The following is a 27,739-nucleotide window of genomic DNA, read 5'->3' on the forward strand; positions in this document are numbered from 1 at the left end:
GATTAGGAAGGATTGAAAAAATGTTATTGCATTTTTTATACCAATATTTAAAGAATAAGTTAAAGAATGCTTTTCAAAAGATTAGGCTAATCTCTCCCAGAAAAACAAAAAACATTAAAATATTCCATATAGAAAAAGTAGAAAACAAAGAAAAAAGCAGTAAGTCATCAAAAGCTGATGACAAAGTGCACAAAATAAAAAAAACCCCGAGAAATAACTTATTATATCATAAACTAGGTTAAAAACATCCCCTCAAAATTTCCAAGAACTGAAATATTTCCTGAGTGTATTATCTGAACAAAATGTGATCGAGCTAGAAATCAATTTTATAAAAGATAAATACAAAACCCTCATATTTGGAAACTAAGTAGTGCATGAAATTAAGCAATGTGTATCTAAATAACTTATGGGTTAGAGAATAAATTTCAATACAAAGCAGAAAATACTTTGAATTGGTAATGAAAATACAACTACAGCTTCAATTAAAGGAAAAATTATAGCTTAAACATATCTACTAGAAAACAAGGGTGAAATTTAGTGTATATGTATGCATCAAGTAATTAGAAAGCATTTCATAACATATACAAATATTGAATCATTATGTTGTACACCTGAAACTAGTATGATGTTATTTATGTCAATTATATCTCAATTAAAAAAAAGGAGTTAGAAATGATGAACAGCAAATTAAATCCAAAAAGAGTACAAGGGAAGGAATAATAAAGATAGCAGAAAGGAATAAAATAGAAAACCAATATGTAATATAGAAAACCAACAAAATCAGAAGACTAATAAAATTGATAAACCCCTATAAGACCGATATAGGCAAGGAAAAGAACAAATTACCAATTGAAATGAAAAAGATGACATCACTACTGATCCTACAGATGAAGGACAATGAGAAGACCTTAGGAATTACTTTATACCTATTATTTTCACAACTTAGAACAAATGGAAAAATTCTGGGAAAAACAAAATTTATCAAGCTGAAATAAGAAACAGAAAATCTAAACAGTCAATCTAACAAAGAAATTGAATTTCTAATTGAAAACTTCCCCGAAAGATAGCTCCATGTCCAGATGGCTTAAGCAATGAGTACTTCAAAACACTGAAGAAAACATTAATACTAATCTTACAGAAAAACTTTCAGATAATAAAAAAGAAGAAACAACTACAAAGCTTTATGAAGCCAATGTAACCTTATTATCCACACCTGTCATTACTAGAAAACAATTTATAGGTCAATCCCTCTTTGGAACATATATGCAAAATTCCTAAACAGAGTAATAGCAAAATGAATAAAGCAATACATGTAAAAGATAATTCATTACAAAATATTACATGCCAATAAAAAGAAATCAAATACTGATTCATGGTATAATATAGATGAACCTTGAAACCATTATTCCAAGTGAAAGAATCCAGTCACAAAAGACCACATATTATAGGATTCCATTCACATGAAATAGGCAAATATATGAAGATACAGAATAGGCAAATCTATAAAGATATAAAAATGCAAAGTAGCTTTGTGGGGCCTAGGACTACAGATGCGAGGGGAAGGTTGGGGAAAATGGGAAATGATTGCTAATGCATACAAGTTTCTTTTTGTTGATTATGGTGGTAATTGCACAATCATGTGAATATACTAGAAAACACTGAATTGTACACTTTAAATGTGTGGATTACATATGTTAATTATATCTCCAAAACTGTTAAAAAATAGTGTACAGTATATAATAGCTTTATGCTCAGAACAAATAGATCTAGAACTCAAAAAAATGGTAGGGGAAATTCAGAAAAACAAATGTAAAAAGTTCTTTTTAGCTATTCTCAACAATCATTGGTGATAGTAGTAGCAGCATTGTTATTCTGAGATTGTTTCATATATTGCTAAATTTTTAATATCTATATTTATAAACATGCTGAATGCTAACATGAGTTTCCTGGAGCAGAACAGATGATTATTACTACTTACTATATGTAAGTAGATAATACCATTCTGGCTCTTCTCTGTGCCAGCTCTTATCCCAGGAGCAAGGTGATGAGAATGAGATGTAATCTTTCAAGTAATTGCATCTACAGAAGGTAAGGAATCCCCAAAAAATAAATCTGCATGTTTACTTAGGAAAAAGGAGACCATTGTTTCCCCTTACCTTTGGAGTTTCCTTGAAAATACAAAGGAAAAGACTTGTGTCTTCACACTTTAGAATGTAAAACAAAACAAAACAAAACAAAATCTCTCTGGGGGGAATAAACGTCTCTAAGATCCTGGCCTCATCCCCCCATCCTTGAAATGCAAACATATACCTCCAGAGAAGTAAATCCCTCTGGAGTTCTCACTGTTCAGTCATACATTACATTTTAATGCTTGTGTTTTAGTCTAGGTCCAAAGTTTCTGTTAAATTAGCTCAGAAAACTCTAACCATGCAGCAATGAAAAAACACAGCAAATAAGGGAGAGGTCCAGGACCACGTCCTTCCCTGTTACAGTGGATATATTGTGGCCCAAATTAGCATGTGAGGTCAATTAGAATCATAGCAACGTTCTCCATTTCTTGCCCAACAAAAACAACTCTTCTCATGCACATTCACATTCATAGTAACTGGGGTGGTAACCAGAGCATACTGTTCAATAAATTCTTGATTCCATCTGGTTTGAGAAAATAACTATATCCCAGACATCACAGTACAGGCTTTAATAGTCATTGGATTCCAGACGTCATTATGCAAGAAGCTCTCTTCAGGACAACACAGTGTCATTCCGTTATCTGTCCAATCTCAACCAATGTACCATGGGAAAGACAAATCTCCTTTATATCTCTGGTACCTTGGCCATTAGAAAACAAGCATAAAGGCTACACTGTCCAGTAATGTCCCACCATAATCTAGACTAACCACAGTATTCCCACAGTTGGCATCCTTAGCTTGGCTTCTGATACTCCTGATCACTGATCTTTAAAAACATCAAATGCCATAATGATTAGAATACTAAATAGTCTTCCCTGGGCAAGGATACAAGCCCTATTCCTGCACCGTTGACAGATATGATGTTCCATTAAAGTAAATACTCTATTAGTCCAGTCATTTAAAGCTTTGTTGTCCCTCCAGGGCCATTTCTAGATGCAGCCAGTTTCCTGGAAGAGGGCTCCCTCTAGTGTCTCTATTTGGACTAGCAAGTCCTCTTCATCATGATGTGCTTTCAGGAACGTTATTTTGGTCTGATATAGTACCCCAAATCCCTACAGAACATCTGGCACAGAGGAGGCAAGAGCAATCAAGCTACAACATGGGTTATTACCATAGTATATTAGTAATATCTGTGCAATTTAGGAAAATTTTTTGCACACAAAAATAACGAAGTCCAATGAGGTCATCAATAGGTACATTATACCAAATACAGCTGTGCCTGAGTGTCATAGGTTTTCCGTAAGTGTATTTTGCATAACCCCACAAAGGACTTATCAGTAATACTGATATACATATCTCCTCCAAATCTATCTCCCTCAAGGGTGGTGTTTCCTTAAATAAATTCCACTTTCACTGACATATTCTGTATTCAAAGGACTACACCAAATTACGGCAGACAGTAGAAATCTGTTTACCATTATACCTAGGTAGATGTCTTAGCAACATACTGTTTTGATTTATGCCTACAAAGTCTACTGTTCAGAGTCTCCCACTATATAATTCATTAGTAATTATCAATTCAGCAGAGGCATGATCAGAATGGTAACTATTGCCTTTAAACCAGTAACTGAATGGTAACTGCAATAAACTACCCCTACATTGACTCATCAAGTGGCACTCTGTCATTTAGTTGCTCCAAATTATCCAGGTGGAATCTTCAGGTAGAGCCTGTACATCAGCAACTTCCCTTCTCTGCAAAAACAAGTCCTGAGTTTCTCTTGACATCAGTTAGGTAGTCAGCATCAGATCTGAGAGGGATACATAAAATTCTCTAGCTCAGAGGTCCTGGCACAGAGGTCACATGATTGTACCCCTCCATGGAATTGTAATCCACTTATTAAAGGTGTCTTTCTATCTCCTATGATTCCCTCCATTTCCATTTATTACCTGTTTGACCCATATCCTTTCCCCTATGATTGGTCTTTCTGGCTCCGTAGATGTGTTATAAATCCACAGGGCCAGTAAAAACAACAGCCTTGTTAACATATCTCCTTGGACTCACTCCCAGGCTGATAGAGAATGTGACAGATAAAGAATCACAGGACACATGGCCCTCTGTTTACAGACAGACCTTAATTTGCCTACGTAGGTGAAGCTATGACATAACCTTAAAGAGTCTTAAAGAATATGCACTGCCAAACTTAGTGGTATTAATACTGTGCTTAGTGCAATGATAATACTTTCCTTTGGTACATGTAACTTTAAAGTCAGCCCTGGGACCACCAGATCAAGCAAGACAAAAGAAAAACCATGAAATAGGAAAAAATATATAGTTGTGTACTTGCACTGTGCCCCATTACCTCATTCCTACCTCCTAATTCTAGAAACCTTTCCAGCAGAGTCTTGGCATTACTTCCTTTTATACAAAACCATTTAACTAGTTGAACTAACCCTTAAATCTTTTTCTTTTTTTTTAGCCAGTCATTTTAATTAACTAGTGTATCAATTGCCCATTACAATTTTCAGTGACACCACTGCTCTGAGAGTGTTAATATTGTTATGTCCATGAAATATTTTTTGTCCATTTTTGTGTATTTGTAGCAGTAAAATATATTTCTCTAATTTAATTCCTGTGGTCAGAGAGTATACTTTGCCTGATTTCAGTATAATTACATATACTGAGATTTGTTTTATGATCCACAATATGGTCTGTCTTGGTGAATGGCCCATGTGCACTTGCAAAGAATATGTAGTTTGCTGTTAATGGATGGAGTATTTTATAAATGCCAAGTAGGTCAAATTGGTCAGTAGTGTTGTTCAAACTTCCTATATTCCTAATGATTTTCTGTCTACTTGGTTTAACTACTACTGAAAAGAGATGTTGAAAGTTCCATGTATAATTATGGATTTGTCCATTTCTTCTTATATCAGTTCCGTGTTGTGTATCTTAAAGCCCTGTTATTGATATATGAATCTTTAAATTGTTATGCTCTCTTGATAAATTGACCCCTTATCATGATGAAATGCCCCTCTTTTTCCCTAATAATATTCATTGTTCTAAGGACTACTTTATCTGATGTTAATATAACCAGTTCAACTTTTTTAATTGGTATTACCATATCTCTGTTCTTTCCATTTTAACCTAGGTTTCTGTAATTAAAGCACATTTCTTATAGAGAGCATACAGTTGTTGGGCCTTAGTTTTTTGTTTTTTATTCAAATCTGAAAATTGCTCCCTTTTGTTTGGAGGTGTTGAGATCATTTACATTTAATATAATTATTAAAATGATTAGGTCTAAATCTACCATCTCACTTTTTGTTTTCTATTTGTCTCATCTGTTCTATGCTTTTTTTTTTTTTTAATCCTTTCTTGTCTTCTTCTGGATTATCTTACAATAATTCAATTTATTCTCCACTATTGGCCTATTACCTATACTGTTTTTTTTTAATAGTTTCTTTATAGTTTACATTTTACAATTTTAAGTTATCACAGTCTACCTTCAAACAATATTATACAACATCATGTATAATTTAAGAATCTTATACACTATACTTTCCCCCGTTCTGTTATTTGTGCCACTGCAATTATATATGTTACTTTAAATAATTTAACACATCTTTTAAATAAAGACATTCAAAAAGTTAAAATAGATTTAGAATTTATCTACTCTATTTATTATTTACACTGCTCTTTATCCTTTATAAATTTCATCAATTATTATTTTCCTTCTGTCCAAAGAACTTTTTAATATTACTTATAATGCAGATCTGCAGGTAATGAATTCTCTCAACATTTGTACATCTGAAATGTCTTCATCTGATCCTCCTTTTGAAATTTATTTTAACTGAGCAAAAAATTCTTGGTGCTTTTATTGATTTTCATCACTTTAAAGACGTCTTTTCATCATCTTCCAGTTTACATAGTTTCTGAAGCGAAGTCTGCTGACATTTTTATCTTTACTTTCTGTATAAAATTAATCTTTTCACACTGGCTGCTTTTAGGACTCTTTCTTTACCACTGGTTTTCAGCAATTCAATTATGATGTGCTTTGTGATTTTCTTCTTGTTTCTTCTGTTTGGCGTTCACTGAAATTTTGGATCTGTAAATTTATGGTTTTCATCGAATTGGGAAAATGTTTTGGCCATTATTTCTTCGAATATTCTCTCTATTCCCTCTCCTGGAACTCTACCACTTGTTAGGTTGCTTGATACAGTCTAAGAGCTCGCTAATGTTGTCTTAATTATTTTCAGTCCCCTTTTTTTCCCTCTATGCTTCATTTTTGACAGTTTCTATTTGTCTTCGGGTTTACTCATCTCTTCTGCAATGTCTAATTGCTGTACATGGTTCATTTCAGATAACGCATTTTTGAAGTTGTATTTGGGCCTTTTATATCTTTTATTTTCCTTGTCATAATCATAATTCTACTTTTTTTGAGCATACTGAGCATACTTATAAGAGCTGTTTTAACTTCCTTGCAAGCTAATTCCAAATCTGGGTCTATTCTGATTGTCTCAGTATCAATCAAATGTTCTTGCTTCTTTGCATGCCTGATAATTTAGATGCAAGGCATTGTGAATTTTTTTTTTTTTTTTAATGAGAGACAGAGAGCATGAGAGGGAGGAGGGTCAGAGGGAGAAGCAGACTCCCTGCTGAGCAGGGAACCCGATTTGGGACTCTATCCCAGGACTCCAGGATCGTGACCTGAGCTGAAGGCAGTCGCTTAACCAACTGAGCCACCCAGGCGCCCGGCATTGTGAATTTTATATTACTATGTATTAGATTTTATAGTATTCCTTTAAATAGTTTAGGATTTTGTAGAATTACTGTATGATCTAGTAATTGCACTACTGGGTATTTACTCAAAGAATATGAAGACACTCATTTGAAAAGATTTATGCACCCTTTGCTTATTGCAGCATTGTTTACAATAACCAAATCATGGAAGCAGACCAAGTGTCCATCCATAGATGAAGATATATACATATATGTGTGTGTGTGTTCTGTATATATATAGTATACACACACAATGGAATATTACTCAGCCAGAAAAAAAGAATGAACTCTTGCCATTTGCAACAACATGGATGGGCCTAGAGGATATAATTCTAAGCAAAATAAAGTAGTCATACCATATGACAAAGACAAGTACCATATGATTTTTCACTCATATGTGGAATTTAAGAGATAAAATAAATGAACAAAGAAAAAAAGAGATTAAAAGAAAGACTCCTAACTATAGAGGACAAACTGCTGGTTATCAGAGGGGAGATGTGTGGGGGTAGGGGATAGGACAAAATAGGTAAAGGGGATTAAGAGTACAATTATCCTGATGAGCACTAAGTAAGTATAGAATAGTTGACTATATTGTACACCTGAAACTAATATAACACTGTAGGCTAACTATCCTGGAATTTAAAAACAAAAGAAAAAAAAGCTTAGGATTTTGTTCTGGCATGAGTTAAGTTATTTATTAGATCAGGTTCATAGCAGCCTTTAGTCTAAGGCTCATGACTACTAAGGCACTAGCTGTTTGAGGACTCTACTTGAGGTAAATCTACATTTACTGACATAGAAAAAAATCCCTAAGACATACCACTGAGTAAAAGTCAAGTTGTCAACCAATACAGAGTATAATACCATTCATGTAATATTAAAAAAACCCATAAAACAATCATAGTATTTCTACTCATACAAATATACATACCAAAAAAAAAGTGTGATCTAGAAAGATGATCAGTTATTACTCTGGCACATAACTCTGGGAAAGGGAGTGGCTGGAGGGAAAGGAGAGAACAGAAACACATGGAAACTTTATAAATTTAACATGTGCCAAGAATATTTTCATGTAATACTCATACAATTAAAAAAAAGTATTTCTAAAAGTCAGGATTGTTCTTAAATACAATGTGCACATGGTTCTTTAAATAAGTCTAAACCCAGAAACTTCTTAAAACACTAAGCTGTTAATGTGCAGATTTCACGAGTTCACTGATGCCTACAAAAGACCAAGTTATGTGACACAATTATCAGAAATACATTTTTTTAAAGATTTTATTTATTGTTTTGACAGAGAGAGAGAGTATGCAAGCACACAAAAGCAGGGGGGAGCAGCAGAGGGAGAGGGAAAAGCAGGCTTACCGCTGAGCAGGGAGCCCAATGCTGGACTTGGACCCCTGGGATCATGACTTGAGCTGAAGGCAGATGCTTAACCGACTGAGCCACAGAGGCGCCCCCAGAAATACATTTTTATTCATCCATGTAGAACTGACTCTTTTCTAAGACCACTCTATAATCTAATAGGCCACAAAATTCTGCTGAATCCCTCTCCCTATGGAAAGGTCCTATTGTCCCACTTTTTGATTAAAAGCCTTCCTGAAAATTTCAAATAGGCGGGGAAGAAATCTTGGAAACCTACCTCATATCATTTATGTTTCTGCGTCCTTAGAAATAATGTCCCACTCAATAAACCATTCCTTAACACTGTTCTCAAGAATAACTTTTTCTTTGCACACCTTTAGGTAATCAATAGAAACTATGTGCCATAAATGTTAAAATCAGATCTATACTTTTGTCATTGGAATAATGAAGACAAATTAGCTCAGTTTTATACTTCATCCAAAAGTTTAATATAGTTAAACACCATCTCTAACCACTCCATAGAGGCAAACACACTTCCATACAAATGAAAAAAATACACAGTATCAGTTACACTATAATAAAGGTGTCAGCAAGGTTATATCTTATGGCTCTTTCTTTCTAATGAGATAGGTTCTCTGGGTTCTAATCCATTCTATTCTCCACTCCATTCCAGTAAAAGTGACAGAATGTGTACTGTCCAGTGAGGTGTCACATGAACTTCATTACAGAAGTAGGCAATCTTAGAAAATCCAAAAGAAAGAGTAACAGACAAAGAGAAAGCAAGAGAGCATACTCTATATAGATTTATATAGAAATTCATAGGACAAATATATCTATAGTGAGAACTTCAATCATAAGGGTTGCTGAGCAACCTTTTCTCAAAAATGAGAATACCCCATCTCGATCTTTCTCTTGTTAACAGCTGAGGAGATCAACTTCAGGTTCTCAATATAACACTTTCCACTAAAGACAACATTTCACCTTCAACAAGGAGAGAGTAGCTTCGTGTTTACCAAGGAAAAATATTATGGGATCTTTCTTTTAATGTTGTTTAAAATGTGCCTTTTTCTTTAAAATCTTCCACAGCTTGAGACCTCGTTATTTCTGAGATCAGCAATGTAAACTTGCAAATGAGGTACATGATTTAGGCTTTGAGAAACCTGAGGCTCCAGGGCATTTACTGTAATAGGTTCATGAAATAAATGCATTGAGCTCAAACCCTATGGTTTCTTGAAAGTGAATATAATTATAAAAATTCAAAACAACAAATTAAGTGTGTTCGTATGTAATATCCATATTTGAATCACATTACCACCTGCCTGTTGTGTCTATACTAACTGATCAAATGACATTCTCTCAAATATAACTTTCTACCAACCCCAACAAAAACCTACTACTCTGCTTATTTCTGACACCACATAGCCAATCATTCTGTTTTAACATAGTCAAAATATGTTTAAAAAATATATGAAAAAATCACATGTTCCAAATACAGATTTTAAGAAGCTTCAAAAAAAAAAAAAAAAAAAAAAGAAAAAAAGAAAGAAATCAACTTACTTTTCCTGTTTCCTATGAACCTGGGTTCCAAGTCCTATAAAAAGAACTTAAATCGAAGGACCAAAATACAGTAAAAATTTTAGAGACAGTTGTACATTTAAAAAAGAAAATGATGAGGCTCACTTGTAATCACTTTGGTAAATGGTCAAAAGCCCATTTGAAACTTCCCCCTACTCAATTTGTTCAGTTGTGACTCCACATTTTTATATTCTAAATTAGTCTTCCTTTTCTGTTATAACTGCATATTAGTGAACACAGATTATCTGTGTGGTAACAGACAGCTCCCTTGAAAGTCTGGCTACGTACCCAAAGCTGCTACTTTGATGATGATTGCTTGAATGTTAGATGATATCATCTCTTGGAGCAAATCTTCCTGGTTTCTCTGCCAAAGGTAAGCTAAAGGCTGGAGATTAAGCCTTTTACACCTATAAAATAAAAAGAAAAAAATCAGATGATATCTTGATGTTCTATACTTGGATCCACAGCAATTACTTTGATTCTAAACATAATGCTTCTCTCAAGGATTTTAGCATTTAAAATGCTTAAAAACATGTTTTGCATAATGAAGTTTATATATACAACATAAACATATTTAATTTCCACAGGCTATGCATAAACAGATAAAAATGAAATCTCCAAGCAGATTAGAAATATTAATTTTAGTAAGACTCTAAGTTTAGAAATCTATGCTAAAAAGCTTCCAAATGCCGATGGATGATTATTCCTGCTCTTAGAACTTCCTTGGGTATCAAAATTGTGAAGCATATGCAAAACAGGCAAATCAATTTATCCTAATAAAATGATCATATATTGATTAAATTTACAATACCTATGGTTACATGAACTATTCTTCTCTAACTTTGACATTTTTAAAAAGAATTTGCCTTCGAGTGAAAAATAATAAGAAGAACAAAAAGTACAATATATCGAGCACCAAATATGCTGTAGGCATTGTATTACATACTTTACATTACAGTGCAATAGAGAGAATATAGGTTTTGGAGTCAAGACAAATCTGGATTTGAAACCTCCTCTGGCACTCACTAGCTGCATGACTTTGACAGGTCAACTAAACCTTAGGTCTTTAGTTTCCTAGTTCATAAATAGGAACAAAAATATCTCCTTTCAAAGTTCTTGAGAAGATTAAGAAATGAGAAAGTGAAGTCATCCTTTACTCCTCTTTTTTTTTTTTTTCTTCACATTTCTCACCCAATCTACCATAACACACAACATGATCATTCCTCATCAATACACTCAGGTCTGAGCCACCATTATCTTTCATGTCCATATCCCCCTAACTTCTTTCCCTGCTTCTGTCTTTGCTCTTTTAAAATCAGTTTTCAATGCAGCAATCAGTGTGATCCTTTTAAGACATAAAATGGATCATGGGATTCCTCAGCTCAATCTTTCCCCATCACTCTGTGTAAATCCTTGCAATAGACCTACATGGATCTCACTCTGGTTAGCTCTCATAGCTCATCTCCCACTACTTTCCCTTCACTCCAACCCACCACCACTAGCCTGCTCACTCTTGTCTAATATACTAGCCATGCTTCCTACCTTCTTCACTTGTTTCATGCCTTTGCTTAAATGTCACTTTCTCAAGGAGGACTATAATTGATTAAAAATAGTATAGATAAAGAAAATAGTACAATGCCTGGATAAAATATTCAATAAATGGCAGTCAAAGCCAAGTGACTTGCCCAAGTCAGAGTAAGAGGCTAAGATCAGATTTCAAATAAAAAACAGCTCTAAAACTCAGCATCTGTAAGTTTGCCTGGCTGACTACTCCAGCCCACAATGATCTTTCTCTCAGAAAACCCCAATACTTAATAAACATACCACATATTTGGTCATTTACTTATACATGGCCTTAAAAATATCACTCTTTTTTTCCATGTATATATACCCTGACTTTCAAAGACATCAAAACCTTCCTACTGCAGACTGTTTTACATACTTTCCCTTGGCAAAATCCCATCTATTGCAATGTTGAGGCGGTTAATAAACAAAAAATAATAAAACTGAAAGTCCCCATGTAACAAAAGCATAATAATTCTAGCTGTCCTCCCACCAGCATTTAATGCCTACCAATCAAACTGGTCTCTACCTTTTTTAGCTAAGATTTTATTTTAATTGAAAAAACCTTATTCTCTTCCTATCTTTATTGTAAAATTCTTGGGTTTTGCTTTGATAGCCATAATCTTTTGACTATCTCTAGACTTAAGTCAAGCTTTTTTTTTTTAAAGATTTTATTTATTTATTTGAGAGAGAGAATGAGAGAGAGAGAGAGAGAAAGCACATGAGAGGGGGGAGGGTCAGAGGGAGAAGCAGACTCCCTGCTGAGCAGGGAGCCCGATGCGGGACTCGATCCCGGGACTCCAGGATCATGACCTGAGCCGAAGGCAGTCGCTTAACCAACTGAGCCACCCAGGCGCCCAAGCTTTTTTGCTTATTTAAATTCTTTAACAGTTCAAAATATCATGGTTCAAATACACTTCCTCTGTAAGTCACTACTGCATTTGAGCTTGTGACATTTATTAAATACCTTGAATATCTTGAAAATACACTAATGGAATACAAACTACAAACTGAAGACAGGCTAATTCAAAACTGAGTTTGTAAACCAATGGACTCCTAGTAACACTGCTTTAAAATTTCCAAGGATAAAATTATTGGAGATATGCTTTATTCTAAAATCAGAGTACTTTAGCCATGTGTTGAAGTGCACCTGAGATTGTTTTAAGAAAAATCTTGCCTCTATCTATGGGTATGCTCTGGACCCTTCTCCCATATAGATATAAGGCAGCTTCCTAATCAGGAGCACATTTTCATTTGGCTTTAACTTCCATAAATAAATGTCAGCCCCATCTACAGTTTGGCTACCCATTAAACCATGTGGGCTTGGACTTATTAAAAAACACAGATTTGTAAACTAAATAATTCTCAGAGAATATGACCTAAAACTTGATGAAAATAGTATTTCTAACATATGGTTTAAGGGATATGCAATCCATCTCCATCTGTAGATCAGTCGTTCTCAAATGTAGGCGAGCAGAATGTAAGGAAATCTTTTTCAAACTACACATATGACCTCCCCCGACTTCCACCTCCACTCTCCCTTCTCCAAAGATACTGATACCCCAAAATATGAGATCCTCATATTCCCCTTCATTTAATTATGCTTTGTCCTATATTTCTTTCATTTATTTAAAAAATTTTGGATTTTTAAAAAGTTTTATTTTTATTTTTATTTATTTATTTATTTTTTAGTAATCTCTACACCTAACGTGGGTCTCAAACTCATGACCCTGGCAGATCAAGAAACACATGCTCTTCCGATTGAGACAGACAGATGCTCCTAAAAATTTTGGATTTCTGACTGCCTTAAATTCACTGTAGAATTAGAGATAAAATAAATGCAATTAAAAAAAGTTTAAGCCAATTAATATGTAAGTTTTTGATGTGATAGTCAATATGAATGCTTGTCAAGAATATAAAACTATTACACAAATACAACCCTTTTCTGATTTCCATTTATCCTTTGAATGGCAAAATTACTTATTTCTAGGTCAAGTTGTGCTCAAGATAAATACTGGAGTCCATATTTTCTTTTTTGCTAATATAATTATATATAAAGTCTCTATACAGTATTTTACTTATCCAAATAAACTAAAAGTGAAAAATAAATTCAGGTGATGTTTTGCAAGCCAACATTAAGTAATCAATATTATCATTAGACTTTATGGTTTTTGAATAGATCAATCCCAAATAGATCAATACCAAAATATTCTGGTATTTGGAGATACAATGTTTTACCAATGCTACATCCTTTGGAGGGTGAGGAAGATGAAGAGAGCAATAATCTAAAAAGTCCTTGAAAGTTGAATGGCTTTGTTATATAAGTATTTTAATCCCATGAATATTTTTGGCCAAGAGTTGAATTTTAAAAACCAAAGAAGGAAAGATTCCTTAATAAGTTTTTTTTCCCCTTAAAATATCACTGCATTCCTGGGGTGTCTGGGTGATACAGTAGGTTAAGCACCTGACTCTTGGTTTCAGCTCAGTTCTGATCTCAGGGTCCTCAGATCGAGCCCTGCATCAGGCTCCGTGCTCAGTGAGGAGTCCACTTGGGTTTCTCTCTCCCTCTCCATCTCTCTTCCCCCTTTCTCTAAAATAAATAAATAAATCTTAAAAAAAATAAAATACCACTGCATTCCTTTTACTAACTCCTGATTTTTATTACCAATGATGATGAGTTAAAAGGGATTAAAAGGTATACTGATTCAAATAAGAAAACACTGAAAACAGTACTTTTGACTTTAAAAATCTTTGTCCTGATTTTTTATTATAAATAATTTATTTTTCCTTATGGTAAGTAATCTGGAGTTTTCTCCATGTATGATAGCAGGATAGAAAAAAAGTAAAAGTACAACTTTTGTTATTTAGGTAATACAGGTAGGTAGTTCCATGAAGAATGTAGAATATACATTCTATTTATTATTTGGATATAATTACATTTTTAATTTATTCCCATTCTTCAAATACATGTAATTTAAAAATATAGGACAAATTAAAAAAAATAAAATATAATATAATATAGGACAAATTAAATTAATGTTCTCTTACACATTTTCTACTCGAACACGCTGATAGTCAGAAAGTATAGCACCTACTGATATCCCCTCTACTTCTTCTTTTTCCTGAAAATAAAAGAAAAAATATAACTTTAAAAATAAACATGTGGCTATGCATCACGCTCTGAAAATTATTAAAGAACTGTGTCTCATCTAGAAAACCATCTTGAAGCAGAATAATTTATGAAAATGCAATCCATATTCAGAAAAAATAAATACATAGATTTAAGTCATGCTCTCAGCTGTGGGAAAAATAATTATTCTTTTTACTTAAATCCAAATAACTAAAGAGTATTTTCTGTGGAGAAGGCAAAGATTTAGATGGTACTTTCAAATGTTTTCTCACTTAACATATTTTTAAAGATTCGATGATGTTCAGTCGAAATTTTTGAGAAATTTCTATTTAAGGACAATATTTTCTCAGACTGAGTAACTTTAAAAAAAATAAGCAATGGCATAAGTAGAAAAGGGGACATAATGATTTTTATTTGTATCTCAGAAAAGGTGATTAACAGGAGCATCCAGGAAACAGAGATGGTAGAGCTATTACCTGAATAACAGTATAGCACAGTGGAAAAAAAATTCCATGATGAGAAGGAAGCAATGAATTATCATCAACAGAGTTACAACTGAGAATACCCAGTACTACATCCAGCAGAGTCTCATAGGAAAGAGGACTAGTCTACCCAGTGTGCTCATTAATGATGGAGGAGATGTAAATTCAAATATGATCAAGTTTGCAAATGATACAAAGCTACAATAGATAAAAAAAATGAAGAGCAGATCAATCAAGTACATGTATGGATGCGGAGAACTTGGGGATTTAGAAGGACAGGTCTAAGAGATTTAATGTAAAGAAGTGTAAGATAGTACACTTAGGGAAGAATAATATACAGTATAGGTATACACTAGGGAACTGTTATCTAGAAAACAGATGTAAAGAAAGTGACTGGGGGGTAATTACTAATAACAAACTGAATAGAAATTCTCTGAATAGGCATAGAAGAAAATCCACCCCAGCATATGGAGTATAGAACAAACTACTTCAGAGAGATGACTTCACTATTATACTCTTTCCATACTTGGAAATCTACAAAGAAAAGCAATAGTGTCTCACATAAAAACATATGTAATACTTGAAGACATACTGAAATAACCGAGTGTGTCCTAATAGGATGCCATAATAAATAAACAACAAAATGCACAACAGGAATCTCTCACGTCTTTGGAGATAAAACCAATTTAAAGTTTCCCCTCCAAAATGATAAAGAAATATCTGCCCAAAATATAATGATTCTATTAGATAAGGATGACAGGAAAAAGCAATTTCCTTTACTTCCCTAGTTTAGCAAATCTGTGAGATCATTTGCTTATAACCTTTCTCTTCACTTCCTAGTCATTTTCTTTTCATAAAAGTCATTGTATTCATTAGAAAAGGTCAAGGCATAGTGTTCCTGAATAAATACATAGATCAGAGTAGTGGACAGTGTCATCAAAAGATAAAAATCAGTTATATTCCTATACCATATAGTTGTTTATAAGTTCTGCCATACGAAAATGCCAAGTACTGAATATTGTGTGTGTGTGTGTGTGTGTATTTCTTTATACATCAAGAAAATAAAAGATAAGAGCCACTGGTATTTTTCTCTTTTAACTTCAAGTTAACTTTAAGTCAAGACATTGTTAAAATAAAAATTGCCATTTATTATCCATTTAAAATGTACCATCCTTCTATAATTCTCATTTAAGTTCACCACCCTAAATAGTTATTATTTAATTCTTCTTAGTCAACACTTTTTCTCTGGAATTCTCTATCATTTCTCTTTTATTTTCTATTTGGTAATACCTAACTAATCAGCTCTAGAATTATATACCGAATTGAATTTGGACTATTCTTCCAAACTAGGCCGAAATCCAAATCATTACCTTTTTTAATGTGAGAATCTTTTTTATTAATTTCTTAAAATTTTAATTCCAGTAAACATACAGTGTAATATTAGTTTCAGGTGTACAATATAGTGATTTAACACTTCTATACATCACCCAGTACTCATCAAGATTATTGTACTCTTAACGCCCTTCACCTATTTCACCCATCTCCCCCCTCCCCCACCACCCCTCTGGTAACAGTCTGTTTGTTCCCTATAGTTAAGAGTCTGTTTGGGGTTTGTCTTTTTTTTTTCTCCTTTGTTCATTTGTTTTGTTTCTTAAATTCTCCATATGAGTGAAATCATGTGATACTTGTCTTTCTCTGACTGGCTTATTTTTTTAAGATTTTTTTTATTTATTTATTTGAGAGAGAGAGAGAGCATGAGAGGGGGAGGGTCAGAGGGAGAAGGAGACTCCCTGCTGAGCAGGGAGCCCGATGCGGGACTCGATCCCGGGACTCCAGGATCATGACCTGAGCTGAAGGCAGTCGCTTAACCAACTGAGCCACCCAGGCGCCCTCTGACTGGCTTATTTTACTTAGAATTATACCCTAGGTCCATCCATGTTGTTGTAAATGGCAAGATTTCATTCTTTTTTAATGACTGAACAATATTCCATCATATATATAATATTCCATCACACACACACACACACACAGCTGTGTCCAGTTGTATAAAGGCTCTTCCCTTGCAAGAAACAGGGATAAAGCTAAAGACTCAGTTTGGTTTTGTTGCTGAAAAATATACAAAATAACTTAGAATAAACAGTTGAGGTCAAACGTTATGAACCCACTATTTAGATCTGCCTATTCGTGATCTGAGGAAAGTTAACAACCACAGTGCAAGGCAGAGCTGATGGTAGGACAGTCAAGTTCTCCATCTGGGAGATCATAATCTTAATATAGATCTAACTAATGACTTGTTCAACAACCATGATTACTACTACCCCCATTAAAAATCTAGCCCTACCACATACTAGCTCTGTGATTTTGAACAAGTTACATAATTTCTCTGTGTTTCAGTTTCTTTATTCACAGTGAGGATAATAGTTCTTATTTTCTAGTGTTACTGTGAAGACTGAGTAAAATAATCCAGATAAATAACAGTGTTCAGCACCTAGTAAATAGTCAGTAAATATTTTCTTCTGTCATTATCATAATATTCTTCATTATTACTGCTACTTCTATAACTACTTCTGTTACTACTTCTACTACTACTACTACTAACCACTACCATCCGCCCCCCCACACTACTGTTACTACAATGGGGATGAAGGCCTAACTTGACTGACAAAACCCTTCATTCCTGGGCATTAACTTCTTGCTCATTATCACTCCTCAACACTAGCCTACTAACCTGTGGTGGTTAATTTTACTTGTTAACATGAGTGGGCTGGTAAAATATTATTTCTGTGAGGATATTTCTGGAAGAGATTTTTATAATTTGAATTGGTAAACTGAATAAAGAAGATAATCCTAACCATTGAGGTGAGCATCATCCAATCCACAGAAGTCCTGAATAGAACTAAAAGGTAGAGGAAGGATGAATTTACTCTCTGCTTGAGCTAGGATATCCACCTTCTCCTGCCCTCAGACATTGGCACTCCTGGTTCTTGGGCCTTAGAACTTGCACTGAAATTTATATCAATGGCTGCCCTGGTTCTTAGACTTTTGGGTTTGGACTGGAACCACACCACCAGCTTTCTGGAGCCCCCAGCTTGCAAATGGCAGATCATAGGACTTCTCAGCCTCCATAATCAGATGATAATCTCTCATAATAAATCTCTTTCTGTACATCTTTATATATCCTTAGTTCCCTGTTTCTCTAGAGAACCATGACTAATATATAACCCTTAACACTCAACTCTACAGTCCAGTTACAACAAACTTTTCCAACATAGTGACTCCTGAATAAACCAAGGGTAAGTAAGACTTCTGTCGAATCCTTAACCATTTAGAACATACTACTAACTTCAAGGAAAGGCAAAATAGACCTTTAAAAGATAAAAATCTAACATAGTCAATCTACTCCATGAAGCTAATAAGCTCAGGCCTTGACCCATGACCTGTATCTCCTGGGGAAAAAAGTTACTAAATTAACGATAGTAGCAAAATAATAGCAGTGGAAGTGTCAACTAAGAAACAGAGAAAATGACTACTAGAATCAAAGATAAACTGAGGCTGCATGAAGACAGAGCCAAATAAACCACCCAATGCCATAATGGAAATAAAAAATGAATGTGTTCGAGAAAATAGTTAACACAAGAATCTGGGATCTATAAATCTGGCCACATTCAAACCACCTTCGTATGATACAATTCTATGACCACTGAGCAACCTTTAGACTTTAATTTAGGTTGCCTTGTTACTTTCAAACCCAGAAAGATTATACTAATCCATCAAAACAAGCATTCTCATCCTTTTAACACAAATCCTTATATTATAAATGGATGAACTGACATTCTGGTTTACACAGGCTTAAACAAATTTGATTTATATTAATCTATACTATCAGAGAGACTGACAACTTCTTGGTACATGGTCAAAACCAAGTCTCTACTGTTGAATCGCAGACCTGTACCTCTGAAACAAATAATACATTATATGTTAAAAAAAGAAAAGAAGAAGAAGAAGATAGCAGGAAGGGGAAAATGAAGGGGGGGGAAATCGGAGGGAGAGAGGAACCATGAGAGACTATGGACTCTGAGAAACAAACTGAGGGTTCTAGAGGGGAGGGCGTGGGGGGATGGGTTAGCCTGATGATGGGTATTAAAGAGGGCAGGTACTGAATGGAGCACTGGGTGTTATACGCAAACAATGAATCATGGAACACTACATCAAAAACTAATGATGTAATGTATGATGATTAACATAATAAAAAAAATTCAGATAAAAAAAAAAAACAAAAACCCAAGTCTCTAGCTTGGAGAACTATACCACAGTGCTCACCAAAGTAATATTGCCAAGCTTAACCAGTTGTGTAACCCTCTCCAACAATAATGCCAATTGTCATTGTTCTTTAGGTATTCACTTAAGCAACAAAATAAGGGGCTTGACATATAAGGGATGGTCAACAGTATGGAGTAACTGCAGTGGAAAGCACATATTAAGAAATGGAAGGAAAAAAAGGCTAGAAAAGGAAGTTTGGGATCAGTCTGTTCAGAAATGTGACCTGCAACCTGAAGGCAATGAAGGGCCCTTCCCTGTACAGATTTTTAAAAATAACTCTATTGAGACACGATTTCCATACAATAAACTGTATCCATTTAAAGTGCATAATTTATTGAGTTTTAACAAATGTATATTTCAGTGAAACTACCACCACAATCAAGGTACGAATCATTTTGATAATACCCAAATGATACCTTGTGCCTCTTTGCAGTCCAAACCTTCCTTCACTCCTGGCTCCAGGCAACTACTAATCTGCTTTATGTCATTGTGCATTAGTTTGCACTTTCTCAAATGTTACATATATAGTATGATACAATATATATCCTTTTGTTTCTAGTTTCTTTCACTGAGTATGATTTTGAGATTGATCCATGTTGTGTGTATCCATAGCTCATTCCTTTGTATTCCATTTTAATCCATTGTATGGATATACCACATCTGTTTATCCATTCTTTTGTTGATGGATATTTGGTTTGCTTCTAGTTTGGGGATTCTTGTGAATAAAGCTGCTATGAATTTTCCTATACGTCTTTGTGTGAATATATATTTTCATTTCTCTTGGATTGTGCTAAGGATTTTAAGAAATAAGTAATGATCATACAAGTGGAACGACAAGACTGGTGACAGTGTTAAGGGTAAACTAGAGAGTAGAGAAAGAGAAGGAGCTTAGTCTGAAAGAACTGAAGGATGGAGATAAGAAGCTAAATTCCAAAAACAATTTAAAGACAAAATTAATAAAACTTGGGAACCATCAGCACAGAGACCAGAAGCACACACAGAAGGTGGGACCAAGTGACTACTAGCTAGGAACTACATGTCTTAAGACAAAATAACTGAGTTTATTTAGCTTTGCGTATGTTTTTTCAGTTTGTTTGCTAGGTATCCAAAGTAGAAAAGACTATTAGGTATATTGAATACTCTGGTGCTCAAGAGAGTATAGAAAAAGATGTGGGTGTTATCAGCATATAAGAGAACTTAAAGCTGCAGGAGCAAACAAGAATCCCAAGAAGCAGGACATAGAGTGAGAAGAGGGCTCAGTGTAAGACTGTGAGGGTACAGTAAAATGTAAGGACTATAAATGTAAATGTAAGAAAGAGACTTCAGTGAAGACACTGGGAAAGAGTGGTCATAATAAGAGACGCAGCAACCGGGGGCGCCTGGGTGGCTCATTTTAGGCGACTGCCTTCGGCTCAGGTCATGATCCTGGAGTCCCGGGATCAAGTCCCGCATCGGGCTCCTTGCTCGGGAGGGAGTCTGCTTCTCCCTCTGACCCTCCTCCCTCTCATGCTCTCTGTCTCTCATTCTCTCTCTCTCAAATGAATAAATAAAATCTTAAAAAAAAAAAAAAAAAAAAAAAGAGACGCAGCAAGGACAGAGTAATGGTGTACGCACAAATACTATTCTGATGAAAAGGAAAGATACTACCAAGTGCCTACTATATACCAAAATTTATGCTCAGTAATTTGTATATCTTCTCTTGGTTATTCCTTAGAGCAATCCAAAATACTATTAAACTGATTTTATATGTGAAAAAATAAGATCATTCCATTCAAGTTGACACAGCTGGTCAACAGAATAAGCAGCCTTTACATTGAGGCCTGTCTGCCAACCACACCTGTGCTCTTGCTTATATACACAGTGTCAAACGCTGTACAAAGTTCAAAAGAACCACTGTATTTTCCAATTAATAAGTTAGTTATGACTACTGTGGGGGAAGCTGCAGTCATGTTTGATGAAAGCAAGAATGAAATATTTGACATGTACCACTGCCAAATTTTTCAAAAAATGAATTTCAGGTCCTTAGTAAAATAACTGATGAATCTAACAATGAATATCTATTGCTAATTCAACACAACTCATAGAATTTTGAGGGTGGACACATATTAAATTACATTCTTGTCATCTAGATGAACAAAGGCAGAGAAGATAAAAATAAAAAATAAAAACGTCAGTAATAAGTTAGAGACAAGACTGCACTCTCAATAGCCGGGCGTATTGCTGAGCCACAGGAGCGCTCAGACACTAGTGGACACTACTCAGCTTAGAACATCATCACTATCAGTAATAGATGTGTTAGTTCAACTCAGGAAATAGTGAAGTCAGCGACAGCATCACTGAGTACTAGAAACAGCAGTGCATAATACCATTAAACATTTATATTAGTTATTGCTTGTAAAAATGCTCTAAGGTAGACTATCATCATCTTCTTTGTTTTGTGAATAAAAAGTGCTAAAAGATATTTACAAAATCAGCTAAGCACACATCACAGGGCCATTTGTTGCCTAGAGCACCGGTTCCCCCAATCTTTGTCAATGTGAGACACAAGCAAGACTGCTGAGAAGTGAGTCCAGGCAGCTATCTGAACAATATGGCCAGTTGTAATGATACAGGGGACAGTTGCAAAAGCAAACACATACTCACAAACTGGCACAAACACAGCTTCATTATTCCCAGCACGTGGTACTACATATATAAGAAAGAACACAGGTATGGTTGGCAGACAGGCCTCAATAAAAACAAATTAGTACATGGAAGACATACCAAAGATCAAAATTTCTATCATTCTAAGTAGTCAGCAAATTGTTCAATATCATTTTTTATGTAGAGAATCCTCCCCACCAATTTTCACTGTCAACTTTATCATATACCACATTCCTATACACGTTTTAAGTCTTCTGTGTACATTCTGTTCTATTCCACTGATTTGACTATTTCTGGGTCAGCAACACATTGTTTTAATTATAGCACCTTCAGAATATGTCTGAATACCTGTTAGTGCATGTCTAATCCTTGTCTTTTTAAGTTGGGAGATATTAGTAAGCTTCTTAGACTTTTCTGCAATTATATTTCACAAATCGGCACTGCACTCTTAAGTCAGAGGATTGTGGTTTGACCTTCAGCATTTCTTTCCTTTTGTTGTATTGTGTTTTTAATTAAGCATAACCATCCAGAATACATAGGTAATTTTTTCCCTGCTCTTGGGAAACCATTCTAAACATTTAGAAAAGAAAGAACATAAAAGCCTGAAAGATCTAAGGATCATTAACTCTATCAAGCTATCGGCATCTGTTACCTATAGATTCTGCCTCCTCCTATGAAAATGGTCTCCTAAGCCCTAAGTGCTCCTAAGCATCCCTTTGCATGAGATCCCAATCCATCTAGACAGCTTAAGGACTAACCTTTTTATTTTTGTTTTCCCCCGCACCATCAATTTTTACTCCTGGTTCATCATTATATAATATGCTGTGATAGCTGGCAAAAACTCATGTCCTCTTCCAGGTATCATTATTTCTATTAAAGTAAAACTCTTCCAAAGAGCATATATGTTTTTCTCCATTTCCTCATCATCCATTCTCTTTTAAACCCACTCTAGGCAACCTTGAGTTCCCATCAGTCTATTAAAACCTCTCTTATCATGTCAGTCAGTGACCACTAGGTTTGCCAAATTCAATGGTCAATTCTCTGTCATTACCTTACTTGAATTCTTCTTCCTACCTTAATGGCTGTTTCTCATTCTCCCTTACGGGCTCCTTGTCCTGTTTATTACCTCTAAAAATTAAAGTGCCCTGAGTTCAGTCCTTGGCTCTCTTCCCTTCTCTAGCTATATTCATTCCCCCAGTGATTTCATCTGTTTGTATGGCTCTAAATACAATCTGTGTAACTCCTGCCTCTCTGAGATCCACAATCCAAATGTCTGCTCTAATGCCTATCTGAATATCTACTAAGTATTTCAAACTAGAACAGATTCAAATCAAAACTCTTGATTCAGGCACATATACCCATCGTACCCAGAGGTCCTTCCATATGGCTCCTCATCTTAGGAAATGACACTGCATGTATATTATTGTTCAGGCCAAAAATCTTAGAGTCATTCATGATTTTTCTTTCCCTTATGACCTACATCCAATCAAGCAATAGTTCTATTAGCTCCATCTTCCAAAAACTTCCAAAATCCAACCACTTCTCATCTCCTCCACCATTACCACTAGTCCTAATCACCATCACTCTCAACTGGACTATTGCAATAGTTTTCTAACTGGCTTCCCTAAGTCCACACTTCCTCACTATAGTTTATCTCCACAAAGTAACCAGTGATCTTTCAAAATATAAGCCAGAACATGCTCCCTGACTGAAAATCCTCTAATGGTTTCCCATACTACTTAAGAGTAATATACAAGCTCCTTGTGAACAATATATAAGGTTCTAAATGACCCGGAACCTCCTAATCTCTCTGACATCACCACCTACTACTATCCTCTCAGCTCATTCCAAGGATCCACACTACACTTACTGTTACTCAAACACTTAAGCGTGTTTACATCTCAGAATTTCCTTCCCTATGCCTATGACACACTTCCTGTAGATACTTACATAATTTATTCCTTCGCTTTTTTAGGGTCTTGCTCAAATATCTCAGAGAGGCCTTCTCTGACTTCTTTCTAAAATAGTCCTACTCCCTCCTCACTATCCCCTCCTACCCCTGTCACTATTTCCTTGCCCTGGCTTTATTTTCTTCATAGCATTACCTGAAATTATATCATATATTTTCTTATTTAATTTTTAAATGTATGTCTTCAGCTATATGAGGGCAGGTACTTATCCTGTTTCCCTATAGCCTCAACTCTAGAAAAGTACCTGGGACAACACTGAATATTCAATAATTGTATTTGTAATTGAATGACGTTGATTAAATAAAATTACAGTACTTCTACACTTCAACAGTTATCCAAAACAAAACTAAGGTAACAAATAAAAATAAAAATACCATTTTGTAACATATATGACAAACGGTTAATGTCTTTCTCTTTCAAACTAGTAAGGAACAGGTTAACACCCAACAGTAAAAATGAGAAAAGGTATTACTAGGTATTTTTAAGAGAATAAATATAAATGACTAATTTCAACCTTCAGAAGAACAAAGAAAATACAAGCTGGAATTACTTTTTGTCAAACAAATATATACATGTGTGGGTGTAATTGATTAAAATTTGATTAACAGTCAAAGATGATTAGGATATGGAGAGTTGCATAAGCTCATGCATCACAGATGAAGTTGTTAGTAGTACATCCTTTCTGAAAACCAATTTTGCAATATGTATCAAGAAGTCTTATTATGTGTATTCTTAGATCCAGCATTTTCATATTTTACTTCCAGAAATTTTGTCTATAAAAATAACTGTAACTTTGCACAAAAGTTTATTTATAGATATTCATCTGATTTACATTCTTCATGTTATTGGAACAGAAATCTGAAAATCCTAAAATCTCAAATAATAGGATGGTTGACTAAACCATGATACATTTAGAAGAGCGAAAACAAAGCAGTCATTAAAAAAATATTTTCAAAGGCTATGCAATATAAGGAACTTTTTATGACGTAAGACTCAGTGAAAAAAATTTCCACAGGTTGTGTATTAAAATATATGGATTTTTTTTGAAACATCCATAGGCATGGAAAGACCAGAAATAGACCAAATTATAATAGTGCTTATTTCTAAATAGTATTTAATGTTTCTATTTTATTTATAACTTTATACCTTCTCAAATATTTTTATACCATGTGTATTACCTTTTCAATCAGGGGAAATATTATTAAAAATACATTTATGCATGTGTATTCATCATTTATCCCATGTGTGGATATACCGGCAGGCAAAATTACTAATGTATTTATTAAACAGCAGTGAATAAAACCCTACTGTGTGACCAATCCTATATTAGGAAGGGGAAAACACATTTGAAAAAAGCATGGCTGCTGACCTTAAGAAATTAAAATCCCATGAGGGATGCAGGAGAATGGACATTTTAAATAAAATAAGTGATAGAAGTCTATACAAAGTATAATGAACTACAAAAGAAGGAATTCTTGTCAGAGAGGAATGACATTGGGAAATACATTTAAAAAAATCATATCCCAAATATTGAGTAGTCAGAAATATTGATTCTTTGCCCTTCTTGACTATAGGAAAACAGATAATTGCTCCTACTACTGTCTTCCTATATATTCCTTAATATACCGTTTATGTACAAAATCCACCAAATATTTTTCTTGAAAGAAACAAGTCTGACTCTAAAAAGAAATATATATTATAAAACTTATCTGCTAAGTAACTGACACAATCCTAATTGCCTATCTTCATTTGGTATCTGATTGTATGGTTGAATCTTCTATAATTAAACAACCAATTAATAAGGGCCTAATATGCCATTAGTCCTACTCTAATCACCAAAAGAAGTATGAACACGGACCTGCCCATAGTCCTAAAGCTTTATAAATGCCTACTCTTAAAATCAGCACCCTAAATATCAGGAACACTGACACACAAGAATAGAAAGGGACTTCTACTATGAAAGGTACCAGATCTGATTTTCTCATCATATGTGAACCTCTACCATATCACAGCTAAAAGGCACCCAACACAGAGGCTGGGATGGTGAAGGCATCCAGCCATCTGGTAATAGTGATAAGTACAAGTTTATAAGGATGGTTTCAAGGTAGAAATCCAGACCCAAATTAGATTTGTTCACTCAATATTCACTTGTCCCCATATGAAGAGGTTGGTTCACAAAGACAACAAGATAAACTGAAAACAAGCTGTCCTTTTTTTTTTTACAAATGAAAACTAGACCTACTTATTCTAAAGATAAGAAGATATGCAGCTTGCATTTATCGGGGAAATTATTTTCTTTGAAAAATGCCTCAGTTACCAGTATTATTCTGTTAATGAGTTCCTGCCTGTTGAGAAAAAAATGATCTGCTGAATTTAAAGTGTTTTTCATCTGAAAAGCATTCTAACATTTTTAATATGAACCATTCATTAAAGAAGTGCACTTGCATTAGAGCTCTGAGTGGTGATATTTGGACTTCTGGCAACATGACATTATTAAATAAGAAACATTTGTGAATGCCAATGACTTTCTAGGGCCTGGATAACTAAACAAGAAATTTATATGGCCAGTAAAACACTAGATGCTTTTCCTTAAACTTCTAATTCTTCACTTGAGTAGAATTACACAAGTCCAGGTTTAAAAAAAAAAAAAAAGAGAAATGAATACTATTTTATATGAAGAAATTCTGAAAGAATTTTCAAATGGTAATGATTTCAAATGAATGATACATATTCTGACTAAAATTTTTGTTTGACTTGTTAAAAGGCTTTTGTTTTTCTTAGCATCATCAATATAAGACATTTCTGAAATGGAAAATGATCACCATCTGGAATACTTCCATTAAACAGTGAGCTCATGACAGAGTATTAGGTCACTAATTTGTAGGATTATTGTTTCCCTTTGTGAGCTTTCTCAATTAAATAGGGAAAAAGTTGTTAAGGCTGAAAATTAAATGACAAAGAAATTGCAGAAAATCATAATCATTTGTCATTTATTTCTGTTTAAAGCTAGCGCCTTATTTTACGTTTCAGTCTCCACAGTATGACATTCCCAGTTTTGAATAAATTAGCTGTTTGCTACATAGTGAGTCCCAACCTCAAAGCAGAAACTGAGAGTTTCAACCTAAATGTGAAGCTGAACAGAAATCTAGAACTATAGTTACAGCTTTTTCAACTGAGTTTCCCAAAAATATTCTTCTTGCTAAAATGAAAGGTGACTTCTGTGAAACTCTTTAACAACAATAACAAAATAAATAAACAAAGGATTAAATTGTTAATCCTTGTTGGGAGAAAAAAGCAACAATCAAAAAGTATTCAATTCTAAGCAAATCAGCTTGGTAGAAAGTATCCAATCTGTTTAGAAGCTGCTTTCTACACTTATTTTTTAAGCTTTTAAGGAAATTTCCTTTGATTCGTTTGAGATAACTTTGAAAATGCAACTCATATAAATGAGAATTATTTTTATATGATTTAAAATTATTCCAGCTTTATTGAGTTATAACTGACAAATGAAATTGTAAGCTATTCAAAACGTGCAACGTGGTGATTTGATATATACATACATTTTGAAAGAATTCAGAATTCTTACTATCAAGTTAATGAACACATCCATCACCTCACATATTTCCTTTTTATTTTTTCTTTTGTTAAGAACATTTAAATTCTACTCTCAAAGCAAAGTTCAGTGATACAATACGGTATTATCAACAATAGTAACATGTTCTATATTAGATCCTCAGAACCTTATTCACCCTACAACTTAAAGTTTATACCCTTTTATCAACCTCTCC

General features: G+C 34.3%; 1 protein-coding gene across 6 annotated transcripts in view; it reads right to left on the reverse strand.

The window, feature by feature from the left end:
* The window catches only part of DPH6 (diphthamine biosynthesis 6), a 234,831-nt gene that overhangs the window by 113,794 nt on the left and 93,298 nt on the right, over positions 1-27,739 (reverse strand). For all 6 annotated transcript variants that reach the window (XR_004677317.1, XM_034994227.1, XM_034994228.1 and 3 more), the window contains exons 4-5: positions 14,455-14,528; positions 10,132-10,250 (exon numbers count right to left, since the gene is read on the reverse strand). Coding sequence is in view for 5 of the 6 variants with exons in the window: in XM_034994227.1 (XP_034850118.1) it covers positions 10,132-10,250; positions 14,455-14,528 (193 nt within the window). In the remaining variant the exon portion in view is untranslated. The remainder of the gene's footprint in view (positions 1-10,131; positions 10,251-14,454; positions 14,529-27,739) is intronic.

This window comes from Mirounga leonina, unplaced genomic scaffold, assembly GCF_011800145.1.
Source record: "Mirounga leonina isolate KUSES-001 unplaced genomic scaffold, KU_Mleo_1.0 Mir_91, whole genome shotgun sequence".
NCBI lineage: Eukaryota > Metazoa > Chordata > Mammalia > Carnivora > Phocidae > Mirounga > Mirounga leonina.